The sequence below is a fragment of the Python bivittatus genome, unplaced genomic scaffold (genome assembly GCF_059951505.1).
Source record: "Python bivittatus isolate LINGU-HERP-01145 unplaced genomic scaffold, Pbiv_v1 ctg000020_np1212, whole genome shotgun sequence".
In the NCBI taxonomy this organism is placed as follows: Eukaryota; Metazoa; Chordata; class Lepidosauria; order Squamata; family Pythonidae; genus Python; species Python bivittatus.
Window position 1 is genome coordinate 25,722,222 of NW_028277030.1, and position 27,620 is coordinate 25,749,841.

General features: G+C 39.7%; 1 protein-coding gene across 9 annotated transcripts in view; it reads right to left on the minus strand.

Annotated features, from left to right (window-relative positions):
* Positions 1 to 14,212: 14,212 nt before the first annotated feature.
* Positions 14,213 to 27,620, minus strand: part of GREB1 (growth regulating estrogen receptor binding 1) — a 102,020-nt gene continuing 88,612 nt past the window's right edge. For 7 of the 9 annotated variants that reach the window (XM_007422916.4, XM_088136013.1, XM_088135999.1 and 4 more), the window contains 3 exons: positions 26,714 to 26,914; positions 25,280 to 25,418; positions 14,213 to 24,080 (listed from right to left, as the gene is read on the minus strand). In XM_007422916.4, the coding sequence (XP_007422978.2) occupies positions 23,917 to 24,080; positions 25,280 to 25,418; positions 26,714 to 26,914 (504 nt within the window). In that variant the 3' untranslated portion in view covers positions 14,213 to 23,916. The remainder of the gene's footprint in view (positions 24,081 to 25,279; positions 25,419 to 26,713; positions 26,915 to 27,620) is intronic. The other 2 variants (XR_015795263.1, XM_025163185.2) reach the window with 2 other exon arrangements.

Here is a 27,620-nt window from a genome sequence, read left to right on the forward strand (position 1 = left end):
TACGTGAAAGGAAAATTCTACAGGAAGGGAGGAACTCTTTTAAATGTTGACACTTTAAAAAAAAAAATTACAGAGTGTTACTCAAGCTTATTCAGGAGCTAGCCGCAGAGAGGAGCTGTGGGTGGGGAAAATTGGTGCTGTCTCATTTACTAGTTCGCGTTACAGCGCTGCAGAGCACCAGATGGTAGAGTCCATGTAACACATCAAACTCCCCTGTGCATATTCAGTGGGTTTCCGGGGTTTGTGTATGAAGATAATGCTATTTATGCTTCTGTTCTTTCATTGCAACTCCAGCTATGGAGTAAGTAAGTAAGTGCTGGTAAAATGGCAAGATGCCTCCTTCAGGAGGAATGAACCAAGTTATCACCCTAACCCTTGGCAAATGTAGAAGGCAGTTGGCTTGCTGAACTATAGCTGGGTTCACACAACGTTCTTAGCTGTAAACCATAGGCACACAATACCTTAAGCTGTTTTGTAGTTAGGCATAGGGTAATACTTGAATCCAGATCGTGGGTTAAGTTATGACCACAGGGAATCACCTTAACAACTATCTGCAACCACATATGATCATTGTTTTACTTACCTACACCATAGTTTGATGTGTAATTTGAACCTGGGCAGGGAGATTAATATATTCTTTAACCCTTCCTCTCAACCCTGGACAAAGAGATGGGCGGCTGGAGGGGCCATATGGGGCTGCTCTAGCCATATCATCTCTTCTGCACTCCCCTTCTGGGGGAGGAAAAGGAAACATAAAAGGGCTGCATTAAGGTTCCCTTTCTCTCTCTCATTGCCTTCTTCCCAGCCTAGCTTGTAACTCTGGGATTTCCTGATCGTCTCCCATCTAAATGATCTCCTTAAAAAAGGAAACCCAGAAATAAATCATTTGTTCCTGCTTCATCTCTAGAAAACAGAAGACTCTGGAACCAGGCCAATACCTTTGCTCTATTTTTCACTTTTGCACGTAAGGTTTCTCGGTGCTCACAAAAAGCTGATAAAAGCATTCGGTGCCTGACTAATAGGAGAAAATATTTGTGTTATGAAGATGGCTTAGAGACAGGATGAGCTGAATAATATCTGAAAGGCTGGTTTAAATTGGTACAGCTAAAAGTTTCAACAGCTGTCAAATACAGCATGCCAGGAATTGAATAATATCACATAACAAATACCAGGATATGTCAACCACCCAAATACTGTCACATCAAGTTATAAAATAAAATATCAGCTCAAATCAAATACTCAGGAGAATGATTTGGGGCAAATTAATTAGATATTAGCTGTCAAGTTTCATTGATCCATTGAAAAAACTCATGTGAGAACATTAAACATTCTATTTTACAACCTAATTGGCAACAGAATTTTAAGCTTAAAAAATCTTTGTCTCCCTCCCTCTCCCTCCCTCCTTTCTTACTCATTCTCCTAACTCCTTCCTTCCCTCTTTCCCTCCTTCCCTCCTCTTACATGCCACTTCAGTCACAACTAACTCTCAAGCAATGTATACTTACGCTAGGAAGTATGTATAATTAATTAAATATGAATACACATTGTTTATTTACAGAAATTCCTGACTTATAAAAGTCCCAAGGGGAGAATTTTCTTTGGGAATACGTTGGGGAAGGCACACAGCATTTGAATGTTCAACCCAGATTATGGGGATCATCTTACTGCAACCATTGCAACATCCATATAAGGTGGGTGCATATTGTTATTCCGTACTGCAGCTGATCGCTGATAGAAACAGAAAGATTAGAAATAATAAATCAAATGAGACCAAGATAGAGAGTGATTTGTTAAGATAACCTCTTGGTTTGGGGATAGAGATGATATTTGAACCAAAAATTGTTTTGTCTTGAAGTTCACTGTCTCATACCTGCTGAACTAACCTTTTTTAGCCTGGTGCCCTCTAGATGTCTTAGACTATAACTCCCAGAGTTAAAGCTGCATATCACCACCTACCACCTCTTGAATATAGTGGCATTCTCACACCTCTAGAAGGTTCTCAGCATACCCAACTGCTGGGCTGCCTTTGGACCAGTTGAGTTGCCAACATTGCAGTCAACCTAGCCTAAGATCACAGTCTGCCAGCGAGCTCTTCGGAACAGAGATTGCCCCACTCCACAGAGCCTAGTAGGAATTTGAACTGAAATGGAAAATTTTAATCAGCAGTCTTGATCCTCAGGAATTATGTCTTGAATGTACAGTACAGCTAGTCTTCTTGCAGACAATCAAAGAAGCATGAATTAAACATGCTTATACTAGAACCTCATGGAGAAAATCTATCAATGTGGTCGCTAGGAGTTGACAATGACTCGATAGCACATAAGCAAGCAATCAGTCAGTACTAGAACCAAACCAGAACCAGACCGTTTAGAGCTCCCATATCTGGGCTGCAAAGCCTGGGAGGACCATTTGATGGCAGCAGAGAAAGACCCATTGCTCTTTCCCACCATGGAGTGGTTGTCTGGAATTGTGCAACCCAGATCTGGCACCTTGATATAGTTACAACCTGATATTGTTTGTTTTCTTTTAAGAAGGATTTTTCTAATGCAAGCACTGCAGAGTTAATAAAATTTTATTGTTGTATTTTTCACTGTACTCAGTCCAGTAGCTCAAAATGCAAAGTGATCCAGAAACTCCTGAATGTTATTAGTAAGGGCACGATTTGAACCTAGCCAGTGTTGTTTGTATGTCATGGTTTATGGCTTGGCATAATACCTGACTCCAGACAGCTCTTGCTTATGCAACAAACCATGGCATAGCATGATGCATCAGTCCCATCTATGGATAACATGGGGAGGTTTATATCTATTAGGGTTGCACTGATCCTTCAGAAGCGGGACATCAACACTGCAAAGTGCCTGTGCATGCACACACGAAGCCAGCCAGGAGAAGTTCAGAAGCAGTCCCACAAGTCTGGAAAAGGGCACTGTTGCTTTAACAGTTTGCAAAGAGGCATTTCATAGTGTGTGAGCGCAAAGTACCTCTTTTGTGCACCATTCTATTTAACAATGCTCCCAAATGTCTTCGAACAGACTCATTTTTCAAGAAACAGTCCCAGAGCAGAATCCTGCCAAGGGAAAATCCCTGATCCCGACCAACTGGGATAAATAAACTTACTATGCACAGCATCATGCTTTTTCTTTCAGATTGCTTTTACTTTTGATTTCCCTATAGACATTTTCTAGGCATGCCTCATTTGATGCCCACATTCTCATAGAAGTTTTCATCCTCTTTCTGGAAGCATAACCTGCTTTGGTGCCTATTATGGCAAAGGCAACTCAATAATAGTAAAAATGAGAAATTAACAATTTTGGGCCATTGCCACTAATGGGCTGGTTAGGGTTGGCTATTCTGTTTGTATCTAGGACCTTGGAACTCACTGCTTTGCTTGGCCACAGTTGTTGTATAAATCCAGCAGAAACTGCAACTACTTAAAAAAATTACAAGTGCTGGGTTACATGCTCCTGCATGTCTCAAACTACCTTTAGGGAATCAAGTCCTAAGAACTCCATATTCCCAACAGCCAGCCTACAGTAGAGCAGTGAGACTGGTGAATAACACTAGCTAACTTTGGGAAAGTTCAGAGGCAGGCAACATCAGACACAAATTAAAGATGAGTTTTTCCTAATGATATCATTCAAGTTGGCCATCAGAAGTGAGAAAAATAAAGGTGAAAAATGTTTGCCATATTTTCAGAAGACACTACTAAGTTGCACACGCGTGTGCAGGCAGTGCTATATATGATTATGCTGAACTTGCTTGATTCTGTTATCTTCTTTGTGGGACTAAGGCACATTGAGCTCATCTGGACTTTTATAGGTACGTATAAGACTGTACTGCTTCAATAGTAACTTACCCAAATACTGTGAAATCTCAGTTAATAGACCTCAATACAAAGACTTTGCCTGGATTGGACCAAACATCCACAATGATGTATGTCATTTGTGTAATGATGTCATTACATAAATGATATAATTTGTTTTATTTGCTTAATTTTGTTATCACACAAATGATGTAAATCACTGCAATGATTTACTTTTGTATTTAACAGACATACATGAACAACAGGCATTGCCTCCCCCAAATGGTCCGTTAAATCAAGGTTTCACTGCATTCTCCAGAAACAAAATAGCTTCCATAGATGATTTTATATTGGCCAGGGGGGGAAAAAAGGAAGGGGTTAGAAGGAATTGCTATGGGGCTAAGTTTATTGTTTAAGTCTCTGTGTGGCAGATGCACTTTTATAAAGGCTTCCCTGGCAATATGCCACAAGACGTTGAGTAAGATTCACTTCTGAGTAGGCATAAGAAGAATTTCAACCAAGTCCCTTGCTCACTTGTGAGTAGGCACACAGAGGAAAGATGCATGGGGAAGGGCCTCTGCAGGGGAGACAAGGAAGGCAAATGATGAAAGCTGGTTTATCAGACCCATGATAGATTCTCAAAAACAGCTGCCTTTGACTGAATCAGTCATGAGCTACAGTACATGAAAGTCTCTCGGGTGAGTTTCAGAACAGTAGTCTTTGCCTAGTACTCTATTAACTGAGCTGGAGAGATACAATTAGTTTTCCAGTGGTAGATATTAGGATCCAGATACAAACTCAGTTTTGGCAGGCATATAAGCAACATGCACTCAGATAAATCCTGACCTCCACCTTTGACCAATTGAACAATGAGAATAAAAAGCATCATAGTTTTAATGCTTCAGAGGCAGTACCAGAAACAAATGTCCAATGTGTTACAGGGAAGAGCATATCCCAAGCACTGATTTAGTGAGGGGGGAGAAGGGCAGCACAGCTGTTGTTTGCATTGCCTTAGGGACTCTCTGTATTATCACAGCTTCCTTCCTTAAAATATCATTTGCTTTATGTAGATCTCATTAAATGCAACTAGACAGTATTTTTGCAAGATGCATATGCTGTTCCTCTGGGAATCCTTCTTCTGGGTTCCGTTTCGGTGGAAAAACTATAAACAATGCACATTAAATATTAAGGATGTAGTCTTGTGTACTCTTCCTTAGGAATAAAGCCATTGAACCCAGTGCAATTTACTTCTGAGTAGAAACATAGGGAAGCCTTGAAGGTTACAGTCTTAAACAGCTGCAATGAAAGGATTTCTGCTTTAAATGTTCCAGTCTGAAATTTGGATTTGTCAATAAACTTCGTTTTGCGTCTATCGCTGATTGCCTCCTGATTGACCTTTCTACTTAGTTGGGATTAAGGCTTGGAACTGTGCTCTAAGATTATTCCCTTGCGAAGAGTGACAGTGTTGACTATGTAGGACAAATTGTTCCCTCCTGCCCCTTCTGACCTATTACCCCTTGAGCATGTGTCACTGGAACATTAGAAACTTGATCTGGCATTGCTTCTGAGCCTCATGAAATATTGGTACAGCAAAATCTGCCTTCTATTATTAAACAACCCTTTGCCTTCTTCCACAATTCAATGCTACAATTGTTCCCAGTTCCATCCAGGCCCTTGTCACAACTCCTTTTGATCCTCTACACACCATTATGGGTCTTAAACTAGGATTGGTCAGCCACCTAGTGACTAAGGCAATGTATGGCAATCAGGCAGCAATTGTTTCAGGCTTCGGCCCAATTCTTATTGGCTTTGACCTCCATGCTCATGGAACTCATCAAGTTTCCATCAGCTGCAGCAGTCGCGTAGCATGCCAAAGCTGAAGTCTATGGTTTTAAATACATACTGGGTCTTCATTAACCATATAGTTGTTCTTTCTTGTGTGTGTGTGTGGCCTGTTAGCGTTACAACTTAAGGCCTTCAAATATGCAGGTGGTCCTCATTTAGTGACTGCCTCATGTAGTGACCGTTCGCAGTTACAACATTGATGAAGAAGTAATTTCACAACCAGTACTTGCATTTACAACCTTTGCAGGTCTGTAAAGCAAAGAAAAGCTGAATAGGTTCATAAGCACAGTCGCACTTTCACTTAGACACCACTTCACTTAATGTCAGAGTTGCTGGTCCCAACTGTGATTGCTAAAGGAGGACTACCTGTACATAGAGAGAATTATGCTCTCTTCATATGCTTAAACTTCATCAGGTTTGGCATAATAAGTATTACTCTGAAGCCCCTCTTATTTTCAGTTAAATGTGTGAGTATTGAAGCAGTCAGAACCATACCTTAGTGACATTATAAGACCTGATCTTCTGTCACTTTATTTGCCAAGTTATAGCATAGGTCTTTAAATGCTAATAACAGTGTATGTATATTAGTATGATTCAGTGTATACCGATACATATTTGATTCACCAATTCAGTTGAGTAAATTACAAACAACCTTGTGCACATGTTCATTCTAACTGACTGACTTAAATTTCTATCTTCTTTAATGCTCAGCAGTCCTCCTCTCCACCAGCACATGGGTCCACATTAATATTTATTTTACTTAAAGGATTTACTTATGCCTTTCCATAAACTGTCTCAAAATGACTTTAACCGTCGAATTGAAAAACAATAATAAAAGGAATTAAAACAATTAGTATAAAATATATACATTAAAATGAATGAGAAGAAAAAAAGAAAAGAGCAGAGTGGGATTGTAGTGGTTAGTACTTTGGTGGGCACCATGGAGATCCACTGAGTGACTTTGGGGCCAGGCACTCTCTCACAGCCCAATCTATCTCACAGGATTGCTCCTATCCAGCCTCGGCACCCTACGCTCATAGAAAGCCCCACAGAGCACACCATGGCATGAACGGAACTGTATTCAAGAGCAGGACTGAGGTCATGCTGTGACAATCTGTTGCTTTAAGTTGCATACTTTCCAGGTTGAGACAGCAACCCTTTTTTAGGTTGATTGGTCAACCTACCCATGAGAAAACCCATACACACGCACACACAAAGAAAGTGGCTGTGGAACTGGGATTCTAGTCTCCTTCACAGCCAAAGCAGCACTATAGAAGAGGGTCAGAGCCCACCAATGGACAGAAGGGGACATTCCCATAGCAAGCTTGCCAGACCAACAGCAACTGAGTAGATTGCCAACCCCAGCTGTGTCATTTCAAGCATCCACCATGCACCCAAGTTTGTCCACAAGGTGTATCTTGTGCTAGCATAACATAGTTATTCCACTTCCACACTGGAACACCTAATGTATTTTTTGACACATTAGCAGCAGGCTGATGAAGTCTTGAGAATATGTCCTTGATAAACAGTAAGTGGGGCATCTTTGTTCCAGTGCAAAAAGACTGTGTTGATGATCTCTAAGTGTGCCTTATCAAGACAAGGAAAGCTGGTCCTCCTCCTGTGCATGAAAGTTGTCAGCAACACAAGTTGGGAATTTCTTGGATGAACCATGCTTGACAGAGTTTCTTCAGAGGTCAGAGCAATTTGGCTCCCTCATCACTATTCCTGCATGCCTCTGAAAGAATTGTAGTTTGCTTTTGGAAAACATCACCCACATGTCTTCTCATTTGTTGAGTATATGATAGTAGATGTGAAGAATAGTACTATTTTATTTATTCATTCATTCCTCTAGTTATTTTAGGTTAAATATCTACAATAGTATCTCCAGGTTCTTGCACCTGGATTTCTGAGCAGATGTAGATACTTTTATTTCCTATTGTTTCTGTAAGTTTTTAGTACATTATTCAATTGCTACATTCCATCTCACTAGGTCTCCATTATACCTATTAAATCATATTTAATCAAGCTGCCATGTTTATTTCCCATATTCGGAACATAGCATATGGATAATAAAGACCATGATTTTTCACTGAGTGGTGTCATAGGCCCATCATAGCAACATTCCTCATCCTTTTCATCCTACAGAATACAAGTTATCTGAGGTCCATACTTCAGCATTTTTGTCTCCAAGCTTCACAGGATTCAGCTGAAAGCACTTCTAATCAAGATTGTCATGTGTAGGACAAACACATTTTTATCAGGCCTTGGGAGGTACAACTTGGAATATGCCTTTCCAACTTCTGAGGTATCATCTTAATGTAATATACAGTCGTGTGAAAAAGAAAGTACACCCTCTTTGAGTTCTATGGTTTTACGTATCAGGACATATAAAAATCATCTGGTCCTTAGCAGTTCTCAAAAGTAGGTAAATACAACCTCAGATGAACAACAATACATGACATATTACACCATGTCATCATTTATTTTCCAAAAAGAAAGCCAAAATGGAGAAGCCATGTGTGAAAAACTAAGTACGCCTTATGATTCAATGGCTTGTAGAACCACCTTTAGCAGCAATAACTTGGAGTAATCGTTTTCTGTATGACTTTATTGGTCTCTCACATCGTTGTGGAGGAATTTTGGCCCGCTCTTTACAACATTGCTTCAGTTCATTGAGGTTTGCGGGCATTTGTTTATGCACAGCTCTCTTGAGGCCTACCACAGCATTTCAATCGGGTTGAGGTCTGGACTTTGATTGGGCCATTGCAACACCTTGATTCTTTTCTTTTTCAGCCATTCTGTTGTAGATTTGCTGGTGTGCTTGGGATCATTGTCCTGTTGCATGACCCAATGTCGGCCAAGCTTTAGCTGTCGGACAGATGGCCTCACATTGGACTCTAGAATACTTTGGTACACAGAGGAGTTCATGGTCAACTCAGTGACTGCAAGGTGCCCAGGTCCTGTGGCTGCAAAACAAGCCCAAATCATCACCCCTCCACCACAGTGCTTGACGATTGGTATGAGGTGTTTGTGCTGATATGCTGTGTTTGGTTTTCACCAAACGTGGCACCGTGCATTCTGGCCATACACCTCCACTTTGGTCTCATCTGTCCAAAGGACAGTGTTCCAGAAGTCTTGTGATTTGTTCAGATGCAACTTTGCAAACCTAAGCCGTGCTGCCATGTTCTTTTTAGAGAAGAGAGGCTTTCTCTTGGCCACCCTTCCAAACAAACCATACTTGTTCAGTCTTTTTCTAATTGTACTGTCATGAACTTTAACATTTCACATGCTAACTGAGGCCTGTAGAGTCTGAGATGTAACTCTTGGATTTTTTGCAATTTCTCTGAGCATTGCGTGGTCTGACCTTGGGGTGAATTTGCTGGGACATCCACTCCTGGGAAGATTGGCAACTGTCTTGAATGTTTTCCACTTGTGAATTATCCTCCTCACTGTAGAATGATGGACTTTAAATTGTTTGGAAATGGCCTTATAACCCTTCCCAGATTGATGGGCAGCAACAATTGCGTCTCTAAGATCATTGCTGATGTCTTTACTCTTTGGCATTGTGTTAACACACATCTCAATGCTCAAGACCAGCAAACTCCTAAAACTTTGGCTTTTATAGAGGTAGTCACACTTGCTGATGATCAATTGATCAAGGGCATTTGATTAGCAGCACCTGGCTGCTACCTAGCCTCTTCATACCTATGAAAGCAGTAAGGGTGTACTTACTTTTTCACACATGGCTTCTCCATTTTGGCTTTCTTTTTGTAAAATAAATGATGACATGGTGTAATATGTCATGTGGTGTTGTTCACCTGAGGTGGTATTTACCTATTTTTGAGAACTGCTAAGGACCAGATGATTTTTATTATCACCTGATACGTAAAACCATAGAACTCAAAGAGGGTGTACTTTCTTTTTCACATGACTGTATATGCTAGTCATTGATTATATAAATAATAGATGTTGTACCTATAGATGTACAATAGAAGCTATTACAATAGGTACAATAGACACTAGTCATCGATTATATACATAAATAATTCCAAAATCTTTCCATTCACACAAATTGCATAGCCAGTTGTTCACTTGCAGTATTGTTCTTCTCTTTCCAGGCCTCTTCCATGGACTGGAAGGATGGATGAGAACTTTGTTTGAGTATCTTCAGTAACTTGAGCTTTCTTCCTCCAGGGTAGGAGTATTGTCAAGATTCTGATAGCAGCAAGAAATTCTTTGTGCAAGAATGCAGAGAATGTAAACATGCAGCAATGAATAATGACTGAAAATGAGCATCAGGCCTTCAAGGTAGACCAGACTAGGAAACTAAAGTCATGCATACTAATACTACTGTTATTATAAGGTTATAGTAACAGAATCTTGCAAGTCTGAATGGATTCCCCCCCTTTATCTTCATGAAAACTAGGGAAGATCATGTCTGAGATGCTTTCTCATTTCTGTCCCGAACTCCGATTTCTTTTATCTGACTGTTGTTTTGGTTGTGGCTCTTCCTTCTGTTCATCAAGGTTATTCCTTCTTCCCAATGCAATGAGATATGGAAAGCAAGAATTCCATAACATAAGGGAAAGCACAAGGGGTTCCTGGATTGTAACTAGGAAGGGATCATCTGTATCAGCTTCAAACTGCTAAGTAAGTATTGATTGTTATGGCCATTACTCCTCAAATACTATGAACTTTTAGTTCCTCAGCATATACTTCTACTGTCTGGGAAGCTTCAGCCTCATTTGTACCTACCTTGAAGAGCTTGTTTAATAGTTGTTCTTTCCAGTATCATTTGCCCCCACATGAATTAGCAGGAAGAGGTAGTTGTCAAGCTAAATTTTGGAAATTGTTCTGCCCTAAAACATCTGTGTGTTGATTAGCAAGAACACTGGGCAAGAGTAATGCAACCTCTGTTGTTTATAGAGGCTTCAAGGACAATAACTAAATTATTGTTGTATATCATGGATTATTTCTTCACTCTTAATTGAGTAATGCAGCATGTGTAGCCACCAACCTGGCTTTTAACACAGGAATAACTGCTTATAATCAGATGGCTTTAGTGGTTTTGGTGATGGCCTTCACCATATTCTTATTGCTCCAGTAGTTGTTCCTGTCACACAGGAAGATAAAGTTGCTACTTGATAAATTAAAATATACTTTTAATTTGAAGTATTTTTTATTTAATAGAGTAAAATATTTTCTGTCATGTGGAAAATACAGGAACAATATCTAAGGATCCATAAATAAGCAGCCTAACTATGACAGAAAACAAAAATGGGAAATTGAGAATATGCTCGGATGCAGATTATCTCAGCAAGACTCTGTGTAAATAGCATTATACCATCCCCACAACTGACCAGGACTAAGGCATGAGGTTTTCACTCTTTGGATGAAAAGGGTGGATATTAGAATGTGAAGGCCATCATTTAATATAACATGTAAAGGTATTCTTTTCATTGTTTGCCATTTGGGCTTACATCCTTTAATAATGTTTTTTCCAATAGAAAAAATGAGAAAATAGTAGATATGATCATCGCAGCCACAACTCCAGAAAAGCATAATATTCGATGTCAAGTATTGGAAGCAGCTCATGCTAAAAGGTTTAAGTGTAACAAAACAAAATATTCAATTCAAGATTGTTTCTGTTAAATACATGGATCAGATAGTAACATGTAAAGTGTAATATTATTTACACTTCACACTTTTATTAGTCTGAAGAGGATAACATGATGACTTTATAGGACAAAGCACTCCCATGGGATAGATAAAGTGTCCTTAGATGTTGGGGCTCTGTGCAATATGCAGAATTAACTGAACCTTTGTGGAATTTGCTGAAGAACAGCAAGCTTCAGAGTCTCCCAGAACATCAGCAAGCTGTGATGTTGTGCCAGGGACCTGTTCATCCAATATACTGTGATAGTCATAGGTCAGTTGGTCTGCAAACTGATGCAATTAAGAATTATATTGGAGCCTATTTACTTGAGGAGAATGAACCAGTATGCTATGCTGCCAGATCTTGGAATCTTCCAGAGAGAATTATGCAGAGAAAAAGAGCTACTTGCAACGTAGAAGCTCTATTAGACCATGTTTGGCAAAGTTGTTTTCCTTCAAGCTGATTATAATGAAACCACTTTTTAGAAGCCTATGGCTGACACTCCTGCCTGCTTGCAGAATATGCCTTTCCAATTTCTGAGGTATCATCTTAATGTTATACTCCATGCAATTTGATGTGTAAGAAGACACTGTCTATAATGTACTAACTACATTATAAATGGTAGCCCCTCCTATAAATGATGAAGGTCTGCATGAAAGGGGAGAGCAATACCTGTTTGAGTGTGTTGACCATGGATTCAAGTGGAAAAGGTGCCCTAAGGAAGCCACAAAATGGAATCCCCAGCTCCAACTTGTGATGACATTCATAGCTGTCCACAGTCTTTGAGAGACGTCCCTTCTGTTGCAAAAGACTTTGGGCCTGAAAAATACTTGTTACGCTGCCACACTGGCATTTTCATGTAAGTAGTTATTCTAAATCTCAGAGAAAAAGAGTACACTCTCAATTTTGTGAGTCGATGAGATTGGATGATTCATTCATAGATCTAGAGCCAGGGCAAAAAGAATATATTGACTCAGTACATCTGCCAGTGTTGAAAGGATGGTAGGCAGTTTTACATTTGCACCATATGCTTCTAGAAATCAAAAAATACCTCTTAAATCACATGATATTCTGAGCTACCTTGATAAATGTTGGGCACAGATATTTTTTCGGCATCGTCTTCTTTTCTTCTTGTTATTATTTTTCTAACTCTCTAAAATGTCGTATCTTGATAAAAGGGCAGGAAATGTGATTACCCAGCTTAAAGCTGCATTTGCTTGTCATGGCATCCTAAGGTTTCAAAGGTTTGTTCATTGCTGGGAAATTGAATGTTTTAGTAGCAGAGGGTATCCACAAGCAAGTGGAATGGCTGATAAAAACAGGTTTTCAAAAAGCTGAGGACACTGGAATGGTGGATTCATCATGAACTTCAGGGAAATCAGGATATATAAATATTTGATGGTAGAATGGCTAGAATGAAAGAAAGAGAGCATATATGGATGTATACATATGACCTGATTTGCTTAATAATTACATGTGAAGGCCGGCATCCTGTGGTTGTGATTAAAAATGTGAGCAGCCTCATTCATAGCAAATAATGAATGGTGATGATAGTGGGAATCAATGTAATAGGTGCCACTGAAGACAACAACTTGGGCCAAGAAAGTAAACATGCATCCTTTGAGCAAGATGATTCTACTATTCTAGGACAGAGCACACAACAAGCTGATCATGTTGTTTCTGATGGTGATACTAATGAGAACGAGGCTGCAATTTTGAAATTTACTTCTTACAGCAGATATTTCCAGAATGGGACATCCTGTGAGACTTACTGTACTTCTTTGCCAGCACATTGCAGGGGTGAATGGAGGGAAGTAATGTTCATTCACAACAGTGGAGTAAATACTGGTGATCCCTGGCTCCTTTCTGGTGGTAATTTCTATGTTTTCTTTTACTGTAAACTTTATTAACTGTATCTGATTTGATTTATATATTACAATTTAAATATTTATGTGATTATGCAGAAGGGAAATACAGTGTATTGTCTCTTTGGAAGAATTGCGAGAGTAATCTTGACTCAGCAAAGTATCAATTAACTACTTGGCTAGCTGTCAAGCACCGAGTGCTTTTGTTCGCTCGCATCTTCCTAGTAATAAATCTTTCCTCTTTAAAAGATTTGAATGCTTCCGGACTAGTCAATGAATGTTACATGTCTAATTGCAAAACTACTAAGATGATATCATTTCATATCCACGATTCAGAGCTTTTAAATGCAACAGAAGAAAGGCTACAAGATGGCTGAGAAACTTTTGGAGGATTTCAATACTTTTGTTTACATATTTTTACAAGTGACCTTCCCTTGTATGGCTTTTCATTATAGCAACTACTCCAGTTCTGGGATTTTTCTGGTTTTTTTCATAACCACTACACAAATGCATCATTGAAAAACATGGCAGAGCAGAGCAATCACATTTTATTTTACTATGAAGTGGGTGGGAGGGAACTTTTGTTACTCTATGGTTGATAGTAGCTCAGGGAGCACCACTGATTGGATTATTGATCAGTGGGAAGAAAAGATGTTCTCTGCCTTTTGAGGTTGGCAGAAAGGAAGATGAGTTTCAAACTGCTTTGTGAAGGGCTGTAGACAGAAACATTTGCTCTGTGTAAAACCAGTATATACAGGTGAACAGCAAATTTAGCATAATTTCATATTATTCACTTTCACATATATGACTAAGGGAGAAATAATCTCATACCTAAAATCTGCCAAAATTTGACTGATTGTGTGTGTGTGTGTGTATGTGTGTGTGTGTACCCAGACATACGAATCAGTACTGCTAGCTTGATAAACAGACAGTTCTGTCTTTTAGTGAGAACAATGTATGGAAAATGATCATCGCAGGCTAATCCCACTGAATTATTGTCATAAGAAACAAAATTGAGTAAATAACATTGGTACTTTTTAAATAATCATTACAACTATGTACAACTGTGTAATAAAGATATAATTTATTAATAATAAATTAATAAATTGGGTTTTTTTGTTTCAAGACATCTAACAGCATAATCCTGACTGCTGCTGTGAAACTAGACTCCAACCCAAACAATTTTTTCTTAGACCTGCTAAGTTGTGAAATGACACCTGTTTGTCATTGTTCCATCCAGTGACCCCATCCCGTTACAACTGAGATTTCATGTATGTATGTGCACAGATACAGAAGGAATTAGAGGTTGTTTCACCTTGTCTCTTACCAGTAGTGTTCTGCCTGAGTATATTTGTCCTGTCTAACAGAGTTATTGGTAGAGTAGAGGAAAATTTGCTTCCACAAATTCTTCCAGGGGATTTACTGATCCATATAAAGGTTGCAGAGTCAAGGCAGCAGAAATCCAACACTCCTTCATGTGCCATTGAGTCAACTGATGAGGCCCAAGCCTGAAGGAACAATTTAATTCTCCTATCGCAGTAATTCAAGACTAGCAGATTTCTGAAGGATGTTACTTGAGCTTTTCGGTGGAAGGATTTACTGCCCTTCTCAAGGAAAATATATTTTTCCTTACTCATATTTTTTTTTTAAATGTTTTGCAAAAACTGCATTTTAGTGTGCTAATATATTGTGCATTTTTCTGTTTTGGGATTGTTCTAGGCTTTGTTTTTCAAAAAGGTGGAAAAGTAAAGGAAAACTCAAAGCAAACCCATGATGACCATATCTAACAATGCTGCACTTGCGTTCTTAAAAATCACCAAAGTAAAGCATAGGGCAAAGAGATGCTACTGTGACCACTACTGTTGGCTTTGGGGATAAAACACAAAGGGGGGATGGTAGATTAAATGCAGGCTTTCAGTGAAAAGCAAGTGAATGGGCTAAATATATTATGACACAGCTCTCAGTTTGAGATACCAAAGACATCAAGTTACCAGTTACTTAGGTTATGATTACAATGTTTAATGTCATGAGAGCATTATTTGAATTTTCCTTCTCTTTGCCATTCTGGGTCACATACACTAAAATGACTCAGACAATCTAGGGTGGAAAATGGTTACCTATTCCCTATGATTATTGAAAATATCAACTTCCCACCATAAGTTAGGATTCAGCTGACTCATCAGCTCCCTGTTGGCAACATTTTCAATGTTCTCAGGCATTATTTGCATTACTGTTTTATGATATTATGATACACCAAGGACTCCACAGTTCAACCCTGAGCTACAGATATTCTCTTCTGTTGGGAGTACTTGTATCTGCTTCCAGTGTACTTGAAAGATGTCTCCTTTTTCCTGCATTTCATTCCTATCTATCGTATTTCTACTCCTATGATATATCTTTACCATTAAAGATATCTTCTAAATATATGTATTTTTGTATCACTCTTTTTTACCTACCACACCAGACAAATGTAAAATGTTAATCTTATATGCTACCCTTCTTGCTCTTCTTTACATATAAGTCCATCCATCATTAACACATTAAGCAAGACTAACTCCAGCAGAAGACTCAGATGATTTTTGTTCTGAATCACTTATCAGCCAACTGAAAACGAGGATTACAGAACTTTGCCATCCTTTATTCATATTCCATACATACTGTGAGTGTCAAATTCACATCACTATGTCCAGAACCATCTTCAGTGTCTATCATGGACTGTACCGTTCGAGACAGACACATCAAGAAACACTGAAAAAGCATTTCCTGAACAGGAGAAATATTCATACTTCCCCTTTCTAAATCACAGTAGAAGCACAGAACTGGGACACACTTTTGGTTTGCAAAATCTGTTTCATTTATCAGAGGCTTAATCCACCAGAGTTAGGTGGGAAACTGTGGCTCAGACAGACAAAAGCGCAACAGGAATTAAGGATCAGGGGGCTTTTGAATCAGCCCAGGAATTTGTGATGAAAAAGCAAACTTGCAAGTCTTCTCATACAAAAATCCAATCCTAGCAGTCTGGGTTTTTTCCCCCCTCCAACAATTGTATTTGGGAGTGAGACAAGGCTTTTAGTAGTTGCTATTATTAGACCACCAGGAGTCAGAAAACCTTGCTGGTTGCAAGGTTTTGCAAACCTTTCAAATGTCCTCCAATCTTCTGCCACCCCCTAATATAAAGGTTTATAGGAGTGATACAGAATAAGGCTTACAAGAGCCAAGCAAAATCTCCCTATTGCTATTTTTCAAAAACAGTAGCAGTTCACATTTTTCAGAAAGTAAGGTCCAGGTCAGGGCAGTGTTTAAGGTTTTGCTGTCTTTTAGGTATACAGTAAAACAATTGCAAAACAGGATGAAATTAAACTTTAGCTAGCCAAACATGCTCACACAGCTAGGTCCTTCTACATTCCAACCCATGTTAAAATGGGGAAAATAGTTTTTCAAGAGACAGGCTTGTCCAATAGAATGGCACTCTATAACAACACCCGAAAAAAACAAAAAAGCTTTTTAAACTGCATGCAGCATAAAGGTGCACATTTCCCCCCTTCTCTGCTGTATTTTTATTCTCTTCCCAGGCTGAAAACTAAAGGAACCGAAGAAACTTCCCTGCCCACTTGCTTGGAAACAAGCAGCAACTTGACAGTGCTTTGCGCTGAATCAATATGATCATCTGCAAATGAAAAGCCAAGCTGAAAAGAAAATCAAACTGTCTTCTAATTCCAACATGTAGACCAAGAGGCCTTACCCATGACCAAGAGGACTCAGTATCTTCAGATGGCATCTTGAGATGATTCCTTTCCTCCATTGCCAGAGAGTTATGCTGCCAAGAACGTTAATGCTGATTTAAGTTTCAGCCAGAAACAAAACTCCTGCCTTAAAGTAATGTGTCGTTGACAACAAAGATGCAGAGAGAATAATTTCCCAGCGATTCTGTTTGCTTGCTAATTTAGCCTGCTCATGTTCTTGGAACCTTAGCCTGGACAAGAAACATGAGCTCCGTAATCTGGTACCCCTTTGCTTGGCAGCTGACTCCTCGAGTAGCCCTGTTAAGTCATAAGCCTCCTGGAAAAGGTGTTTACATGCCCGGAGAAAAATAACTACCAGCATTTTGCACCGGGATGAACAATTCACAGAGTTACTCTTCCATTAAGGGTGAGGAAGGGGACATGGTGAAAGGTGGAGGTTTGTAACTGTGGTATTCTTCTAAAACCACTGGAGTTCTACTAGAGTACGATAGATCTTCTGATTTTTTAAAAAGATTGCTATTCATCCAAGATGCACATTATAAACTAGACAGCAGCAGAAGCAATTTGGGGGTAATGTGAATCTGGTTGTGGAAATTGGCAAAAATACCCTGTTCAGCATGGCATATCCAGATGCATTTTCTATAGCACAGAGCCTACCAAAGGATGAAGTAGGCTGGGTTTACACATCACAGTAAGTCATGGATTGTTTAACATGAGTGACTGCATTCACACGTTGTAATAACTATAAAAAGTGTAATGGCCAAGTTCATACAATGCATTCAGTTGAAACCAAACCAACAAACATTATGGTTGTGCAATGTGTAGGTCCAATCCTAGTTTTGGTCTATCAGAATCAAAGGTTGGGTTGCCACTAAAAACAACAGCAGCAAAACAAGCTTTCTTGTCTAACAAGTTGTTGTTTCAGATATGATGCTATTAACTCAGTTTTATGGTTGTACAATTGTAGCTCTCTGCAACAGGTTTATTCTTTAACACTGTACAAAACTCTCACGGTTTTGTTACTGAAAGAAATAATTTCATTCTCCAAATTATCAAAGATAGGAGAGTTTCATCTGGATTTTTTTATTTCACTAGGGGAAAAAAACCCACCCATTTCTGCTGAGCAAGATTTCCTAAGTGTATCTTAAAGTCATGGTGCATAATCGGTGTGGGCCTATAATAAAACACTGATGATCAGATTCCTTAATTTCAGTATTGCAGGCATAGTTCTCTTTTTTAAAGCAGTGGGATTAAAAGTGCTTAGCTCTGAATAGATCACAGCCAATATAGATAAAGCGCTTAATACTTTTGCCACTGAAAAATGTGAATTACAAGCAATGTCATGTTCCTTTACAAGAATGTTCCAGAAAATTAGACTGTTTAATTTTAATTAAAGAAACAAAGAACTGGATGCCCATCAAGGAGCTAGATATGACTGTCAGTTTGTCCTCCTCCAGTTGTGATTCATTACCAGGTCTCTTGACGAATGAGGTTTTCCAGCATTTTAACCATCTGATCATTCCTTATCCCCATTCCAGTGCCGATACTGTAAACAGTGTTATAAGCAGAAAAAAAAATTGCACATCAAATGGAGTTGCTGAAGGAGTATTGTAAAAGGTCAGGTCTTCTTTGAGTCCTGACTTAACTATATTCATGGATTTAATGTATTGTGGGGGTGGTTCATCTCATCCCCAGCCCATGAGAGAGACAACCACGTTGTCCTTAGCTGTGCAGTGTTTAAATAGTATGTTGCCCTTTACAGGTAGTCCTTGGTTAATGACTGCCCTGTTTAGCAACCGTTCAAACTTACGACAGCGCTGACTGGTCCTTGAACATAATTATGATAGTTGCAGCATCCCATGGTCATGTGATTGCCGTCTGAGACCTTCACAGCCGGCTTCCAACAAGCAGAGTCAATGGAGAAGCTGACAGTAACTCGCAAGTCAGTCATGTGATGTTGCACTTAACACTGTGTCACTTAGCGATGAAGTTGCTGGTTCCAATTGAGGTCATTAAGTGAGGACTACCTGTATTCTGACACCAATGAAAAGAAGCTTCCAAGTTTGTAAAATCTGTTAGTCTTTGTCACCATTACCTTGGAGAGAAGTCAGATGACTATAGTGACTGGGAATAAAGGCAGGAAAGGAGTTGGCAAATGGGGATTAATTTCATGCTGATACAGGATAACTAAAGAACTTGGCAACGGGAAGGGCCCATAGTTTCTTTCAAATTCTGATTAAATCTGCTATTTTCTTCTGGTTCACACTTCTCTAGTTCTTTATAACTTAAGGTAATAAAATCTAGATTGGTGCGCTAATCCTTTTGGATATGTGTGGCTCCATGTGTAAAGGATGCAAAATCATTCTACTAAGTTATATAACTATGCTTACTATTTATAGCAAGCTGTACAAGCTGATTTCCAGTCAGTGTTAAATCGATGTGTGAGCTTACTCACAGAGCAGGTCTTCCTGCCAGGGCAAAGAACTGCATTGTTGAAGCCTTCAAGACTTCCAAAGCCATGCTGGGCTCCTGAAGACAAGATGACAATAGAAGAGAAAAGGTATTTGTTCATCAGAGAAGGAAGCAAGATAGATTATTCTCCACAAAATATTCAGCATTTTACCCTGCGCATTCATTACACGTAAAGGATAAAACAGTAGAGGTCAGCTTTGAATTTCTGCTGCAAATTAAATAAATCTTCAGGGTTAGAGAAAATTCTTAAGGAAATAGTTCAAACTTATATTTGCTTCCAAAATTATGTTGTCCTAATTTGGCAAGTAGCTAATTATTGGAGTTACAATTAGATTTAAAGATTCAGGATAGGATAAGTACATTGTTAAGCCATGTAAATCAATAACCACATCTAGTTATGGCCACCAATTTCATTATCCAACTTCGTAGAAGAATTACAGAAATGCATGAAACATTATCATCAGCTACTGTTCAGGATATCAATACATAATATTCCTTTCTTATTTTCTGTATCAGACACCATGTGTGGTCTCAAATGGAAGGTTCCTGTTGTACTCATGTCCTCTTTGTGAACTTCCCATTGGTCTTAAAATTCAAGAACACTTAAGACTAAGAGAGAGAGTTCTGTTAAAAACATCCTGTGTTGTTTCAAAAGCAAAAATTCAAAAGTGTTCCAAATTCAGATAGTCAAACTTGACAGGTGCATCAAGACAAACTATATCCAAGTGACAGCTGTACAAGGCAAGCATGTGTGTGTGTGTAAAGTAGCTCGTCTTTCTCTCAGCAGAGTGGGCTGCTTCTACTTCAGCTATGACAGAGAGCTAGGTCCAGTTTAAAACTGAAGTAGAAGCATCTCATTGGACTTCTGAAGAGGAAGAGTGATCTCCAGGAAAAATAAGGTGAGTAAAAGTTTCACTGACTATGGTGAGCTTTAAGCAGTCAAAATCCTCCAGCATTCTTAATAAACATATAAGGAAGGCACATCTTTTGTGTATAGCTATAACAACAGAAGAAACGAGGAACAGGCCCATCTTAAATCCCCCAACCTAGTGAAAGCCAACAGGTACAGTTGGGCAGTGTTGTTCCTTTGTGGGGGTCTTTCATGATCAGCACTTCTTTCCTTGTGTTAGCCAGTCTGGGTAGGAGCTTGCTGCTAGCAATTGGTTCATCTATGGTGCTAGGCATTTCTGCACTGCTGTTAGTTTCTTTAGCCAGTAAGTGTGGATCTTGTCTGGGCCAGGTGCTGTCCAGTTCTTCATGTTCTTGACCCACTGTTGGATTTCTGCTACTGTGATGGTGACTGGTTCCTGTTCTGGGAAATTGCTGTGGTCTGCTTTCAGGTCCTGCAGCCACTTTGCACTGGTGTTATGTGTCTTCTCTTTCTCCCATATGTTCTTCCAGTACTGTTCAGTTTTTGCTGCTGGTGGCTCTGCTGTTACTGTGTGCTTGCACTGCAGTTGAGAATACATATTGGATGGTTCTTTGGAGAACAGGGCATTTATCTTCTTGGTCTCTGCTTCTCTAGGGTATCTCCTTAGCCTGGTAGCCAGTGCTGTGAGCCTTTGTTTACCAATCTTTAGGGCTTCAGATGGAGTCAGGCCTTTGTATTTTTTCAGTAGCTGAGTCTTATCCTTAACGTCCACACCCTTCTGTAGTTCCATCAACTGACTTCTGAGTCGCCTTGATCTTAGCCTCCTACCTCATTTTCCTGGGGGGGGGGAGGGCTAGGTACTGCTGTTCTTGATTGTGTAGCCAAGCATCTCCAGGATTACAGTGGCTGTAGTGTATACCAGTTCATTGGTTTGAATTATGGTGGTAATAGGGATTGTCATGAGGGCTCTATTGGCATCTTCTAGCATACTATCTGATGGTACTTCTCAACTGAGCCTTGGTAATCAGTCTCAAGGGTGGACTATAGCTAGTTTATCCATGAGCTTATGCCTGATACCAGCTGCTGTGCTCTGTAATGGAGGGGGTGGCAGTGATGTTCCAGCTTCAGGTATTGGCTGCACATCCAGTTGTTTTTCCAGGCCTTCTTGAGTCCTGGATGTAATGTAGTTAGTCTTTCTCAAGTTGTGAGAGCAGCTTCCTCTTCACTATGGTGAAGCATTGGGTAACTAGCTAAGTCTTGTGTCCATCCATAGTTCCCTCATACATTTCATATATCCCCTCTCATTAAGTCTACTGTTGCAGTAGCGTTCCATCAATTCCAGGTACTCTTATCTCATCCATGTATGGTTTGTTCCAGTAGCCCACTTATCGTCAGACTGTCCTGGTTCCCCAACTTCTGGTGTAGACTTGTTAATCTGGGCAATGTCCAAGTTGGCATAACTCTCTTAGTTCGTGTCACTCTCGTATCCAAGGCAGGCAGGTGAAGTGTTAGGGGGTCTTTGCCTGAGGTACCTTTGCCCCTACTGGTAAGGTAGGTACCAGGCGGGATTCAAACCCCAGTCTCCCACATCAAAGAGCAGTGCTCTAACCACTAAGCTATCTAGCCACTTGTAACATATATATATTCATATACATCTGGCCAAGTTTCTGAAAGCCATTCTTTGTATTTTGGGGAAGACAGGGTGATGATGCAAGGTAGGTGGGGCCAACAAATTTCTGTGGGGGAGGGGTCTTGAGTTTTGGGGAGATCTTGTTTTTTAAGCTATGTTAAGCTTATTGTATGGTTTACACTACTATGTTGACTGTTTCCCATCTCAAACTAGCAGGGAATTATGGCACCAATTTTCAGCGATTGTAGTCAAGAGGCTGGTCTGCGGGCAGGGAAAAGAAGGGGGTTATTAGCTGTAGGCAGTCTTTGGTCCCAGGCTACCTAGCCCTAATGTACACTAAATCTTCCTATGGATAGGCATCACCTAAAATAGATTCCACTTTTATTATTATAAGGTAAAACTACAATTTTTTCTTTCCATTTCTCTCTGTCTTACAAGGGATTTGCATTTTCTGTTTAGTAGTGGAGGGAGATGTGAATAATTGTTCCTTTTTATATTTTCAGAGTTGGAATTGTTACCATTTTCCAAGAACTATCAGCACCATCCAAAACAATAAGGGTTACACTTCCTTTTCCTGTTTTAACATCTAACAGAATTAGCATTCCAGGACATTCAAAGCCTATTACAGTATATTTTATGACATGACCATTATTAAGGTAGTATCCTTTTTTGGTTCTGCATTCTTATTCTAATGGACCAGTATGGCTACCTACAATTTGGAATGTCCCAAAAGAAGCTGGGTAGCTGATTTTTCTTAGCTATCCAGAATACAAAACAAGGCAACACCTTGCAAGTTTTCCAAAGACTTCTGGATGACCACTGCAGTAATAATACAGTAAAGCAGATAGGCCGTATGTTTGATCCAGGCATAGCTTTGCATAACTTTATGGAGGGAGAAAGTTTGAAGTCAAAGAATTCAATGCACCTAAGACGTGATGATATTTTATTTTTATTTGCACATCAAACCTAAAGAAGTCTTAGGTTGTGCAACTAACCAGCTGGTTTTTGAACTGTTCTTATTGGTGTTACCACCAGGTTTAGTTAATTGCTAATTTGTTTAGGCTTCTTCTTTGGTTATTAGAATTTTAAATTTCATATGTTTTCACTTTCAAATGTTCTCAGTGAATCACTAAACATCCTTATGGCAGCATTTCTATGTCTTATAAATGTCTCCATTTTAAAAACTGTGTAGAAGAGACAACAATTCTGAGACTAGGACGAGGGAAATCACCACTAGTGATTTATACAGTAGCATCTTCTAGAATCATCCACCCAGTTTTGTACCTATACAACAGTAAGGAGGACAGGCTTTATATCACCTCAACAATGGCAAGGGGTGATCCTGGAAGATGCTCGAAGTTACTAATAGGGTAAAGGCCTAAAAGTCAATTTTCATATAAGGCACAACCCCTTGGACAGTTCTTTTCTGCAGTTCCCATTGAGTCTGGTGCACACTGCCATGCTCCTCACATCTCCCATTCATTTCATTGGGGCTTGCATGGGGCAACTGCCCAGTTCATTTTCGCCTCCACAGTAGCACTCTACCCAAAACTTTTCACTTAGCTGTTCATTTATCAGCTGCATTATGTACTAAGAATGTAGCATTTTCCGTATACTGAATTCTAATTCAACAAAAGGTTAAGAAGGGAATCTACTTTTAAGTTTTGAATTATACCTCCACAACTATTTCATGACAAAATAATCTCTATAATTTATACAACCAAAACAAAGACAAGGAGAACCTATAAACAATTCAGCTAGAACAAGCAGTAATTCCACTCTGCTCCTAATACAACAAGAGCAGCTTTAACATGTTAAATTATAAAAGATAATGATACAGTTTGAAATTATGAACACAAATGTGTCAAATAAAATAGAACTATAATACAAATATTTCAAAGTTGCCTACATTTTGTGTCTACATCATGGGTCTTTTTGAAACTTCGGCTGAACATTTCAGGTCCCCTCCCCCCTTTTTCACAACCTATTTTTGGTTGGAAGAGGCCACTTGAAGATGTTGGATAATTTCTTATCAAATATGCCGTCCTGTCAAAAAGAAGAGGGGCTTGTCTTCTTTGGCATTGGCAGTTTGAAACTCGTCTCTTAGCCGGAATTGCCACTCATCTTCCAGTTCCAGCCTGACAACCGTTTGGCGTAGGGAGTTCCTGTCTTGGCAAATGACACATAAGGTGGCCCCTGTGGGAATTATTGTTATTAGCATTTGTGTTATGTATACATAACTCCCTGAACTAAAAAAAAAATTGGACAACATCCTGGACCCAAATCCCAACTCCCAATTACGGAATGGTGTAAGAGACAATATCAGTCAAAAGGGGAAACCCTGAAAGGATGATCCTTTTAGCAATCAAGAGGCACCAAGCAGTCTCTTAGAAATGTCCCAGTGACCCGTCTTCTTTCCCTCTCTGCATTAGAGGGTATCTTTCACAGGTGGCAAAATAATTCATATCTCCCTCCCTTTGCTGAATATGACATTTGTGATGAGTGGGTATCAGAGGAGTCAATCAAAGCGTGATGATGCAGTTTATATTCTGGTGGAGGCGGAAGGTGTGTGAAAGTGAGGAGAAAGAGACTGGGAGGTGTGGGTGGAAAGAGAGCTCTGAGGGAAGCTCATAGCCTTAGCCCTAAGGAAACTGCTATTTGTCAGAAACAGGTTACATATTTACCACTACAGAAATGTTTTAAATTATTTGAACCTATAAAACCCATTTTAAGTTATTGGATAAATATTAATTCAACTTCTTAATTAAGAAAAGAGGAGAAAAACAAAATAATTTCCAATACAAGAAAGATTTTTTGGGCAGCACCAAAGCCAATAGAACTTTTAGAGATATCCCTGGAGTAATAGGGTTAACCTTTAATAGGGAGAGAGGGAGGACAGGACAGGACAGGACAGGACAGGACAGGACAGGACAGGACAGGACAGGACAGGACAGGACAGGAAAGGAAAGGAAAGGAAAGGAAAGGAAAGGAAAGGAAAGGAGCACCAGAACAGTTAGGGTATATGACAGTATTCCCTATAGAAAGAACATTTACTTTCCTCATTGGCAATTAGACTGGTCAAAAAGCCATTTTAGAAACAGATCAGGTTCCTTGTTTCCAGGAAATCAATCTATCCCTGCACTGAACTGATGTTTCTTCCTAGAAGGTTCCTTTTCTCCCAAGAATATGGTTTTTCAGATAGGAAAGTTCAAGTATCAGAGACTCAGATCCTTCCTTCCTTCCTTCCTTCCTTCCTTCCTTCCTTCCTTCCTTCCTTCCTTCCTTCCTTCCTTCCTTCCTTCCTTCCTTCCTTCCTTCCTTCCTTCCTTCCTTCCTCCCTCCCTCCCTCCCTCCCTCCCTCCAAGTCACTTCATGTGTCAACAGCATTCTCTTACCTTTCAAAAAGTGGAACTTCTTCAAGAAGCTGGCTACAACAAAGGAATCACAGAGATATAGCAAGAGTCCGCTGAATATCATCTCAGAGCAGCTAACATTCAGAGAATGAGGTCGGGAACTAACATAGCAAACTGCAATCTGTTTGCAAGAGGAACAAAAAGGCAAGAATGGCTTACTCTCCATCCAGAGACAGTTCAGTTTAGCATCATTAAACAGTTATGGCTACAGAAACATCTGCAACAGTTTCAAATTACGGAATCCTATTATAGCAGATAAATGGAAAAATCCATTTATCCAGATATGGCAAATATATAGCAAATTCTTATTCTCATCAGAATTCTCCTATAGACAGCACATATCTTTTTAATTTGATAGATCATGATTTATGCTTAGTAATAAGTTCTTTTTTTCTTAGGTTTATATATTCCATGACAGAATAGCTTTTAAAGAGTAACCACATAAATCCCCTCTTATTTAATTTAATAACATGTTAGAGTTAGATAAATTGCGGAGGCTGGCTCACATAGGAGCCTGGCGCCGTTCCTAATCACGTGTAATTGAAATAACAGCATCTCCTTTTCGTTTTTGCTTCACCACTTCCTTCCTCTTATTCTAGTGTTTCCTCTGCATCAAACATTTCTATCTGGGAAGGATCTGTCCTAGGGCACCTCGTCAAGCATCATGCATGCTGACGGCACTAATAGCTAAGTCACAATACTCCATAAACAGTTCCCAGGCTTGCAGAGACAGCCGGTTGCTGCCTTATTCTGGCAAAGCTGGAAAAACCCATCATAGCAAGTAGTTGCTGCCACTCAACTATTCTCCTTGGCATGGCACAGTTGCCTTTTCTGAAGAAAGGGGCAATGCCCAATCACTTCAATCATGCCAGGAAAAACAGCTGGTTGTTCCCCATTTCTGGGAGGTCACGAAGCCCAAAACCCAGGAGCGTTGTTTGTCAGTGATGGGTCTGACCCTCTGGAATGGCCTCCAGTTGGAGGTTTGTCTGTCTCTAACATTATCTGCCTTCTGGAAAACATTAAAAACAGGGCTTTTCCAGAAGGCTTTTGGAGCCCGATAACATGTATTATTGGGGGGCAGGGGGGAGGGCAACTGTATTTATAAGATGTTCTTATATGTTGTTACAGTGTTTGCTTATCTTTGTGAGCTGCCAGGATGTTTTTCTGACTGCAGCAGGATATAAATTTGATAAATAAATACCTTAGGAGACTGATAGCTCAGATAATAAGAAGCAGGCAGAGTCTCCTTCCCAGATTCTACCTATCAGGCATGGGAAGCCTAGAGCCCTCCAGGTGTTGCTAAATTACAGTCCTAGAGGCAGTATGAGCAACGAGGAGGAACGCTGGGAGTTGCGGTTCAGCTCCATTTGAAGGGCATGCACACACATACACTTATTTATTAATTAAATTGATTACCTGTGGCCCTAAATTCAGGTAACAATCCACAGACAGCACTGGGTGGCTATAATTCTTCAGTGAAAGAGGGAAGAAGCGATGGCTGTGATACTGGAGATATTTTTCAAGCAACAACTGAGCAGGAGCTGCCAAGAAGGTATGCTTGCTGTCGGGGGCACATATATATTGAGCTGGGCCAATACTCACTAAATTGTCTGACACCTGAAAAGAAAACAAGGACGGTGATCGTGATTCATTTTTTTATCACTGAGTTTCCTTTTGAAATCAAGTTAAAGGTACATGTAACTGAACAAAAATCAAATACAACAATACATTCATATAACTGACTGAGGGAAAAAAAGAAATTCAGATGTCTCACGTGTTTGAGGGTATGTGTCTAAGCACGCACACACATACAAATACAAGTGCACACACACTATTCAGAAGCATGTTGAGAGCTGAGATGTCACTCTGACATATTGACATTATTGTGGTTGTCTTTCAACTGCTCGCTTCCAAAATAAAGACAAAAATCTTTACAAAGGTGACATTTATTTATTTGCCTGGTGTGGGTCTTCCGGGCTGTGTGGCCGTGTTCTTGAAGTTTTGTTTCCTAACGTTTCGCCAGCACCTGTGACCGGCGAAACGTTAGGAAACAAAACTTCAAGAACATGGCCACACAGCCCGGAAGACCCACACCAGCCATCGTATGCCGGCCGTGAAAGCCTTCGACAATACATTTATTTATTTATTTATTTATCTATCAATCAATCAATCAATTTTTGTGGTCACCCATCTCACGAATGCAACTCTAACGACCTGTTAGAAGAATTAAAAAACAATATTAGCAAAGAATAAAAACCTACAGTGGTCATCAAGGCTAAACCAAACCAAAACAATAACTAAAACCTCTCAACGGGCCATCTAA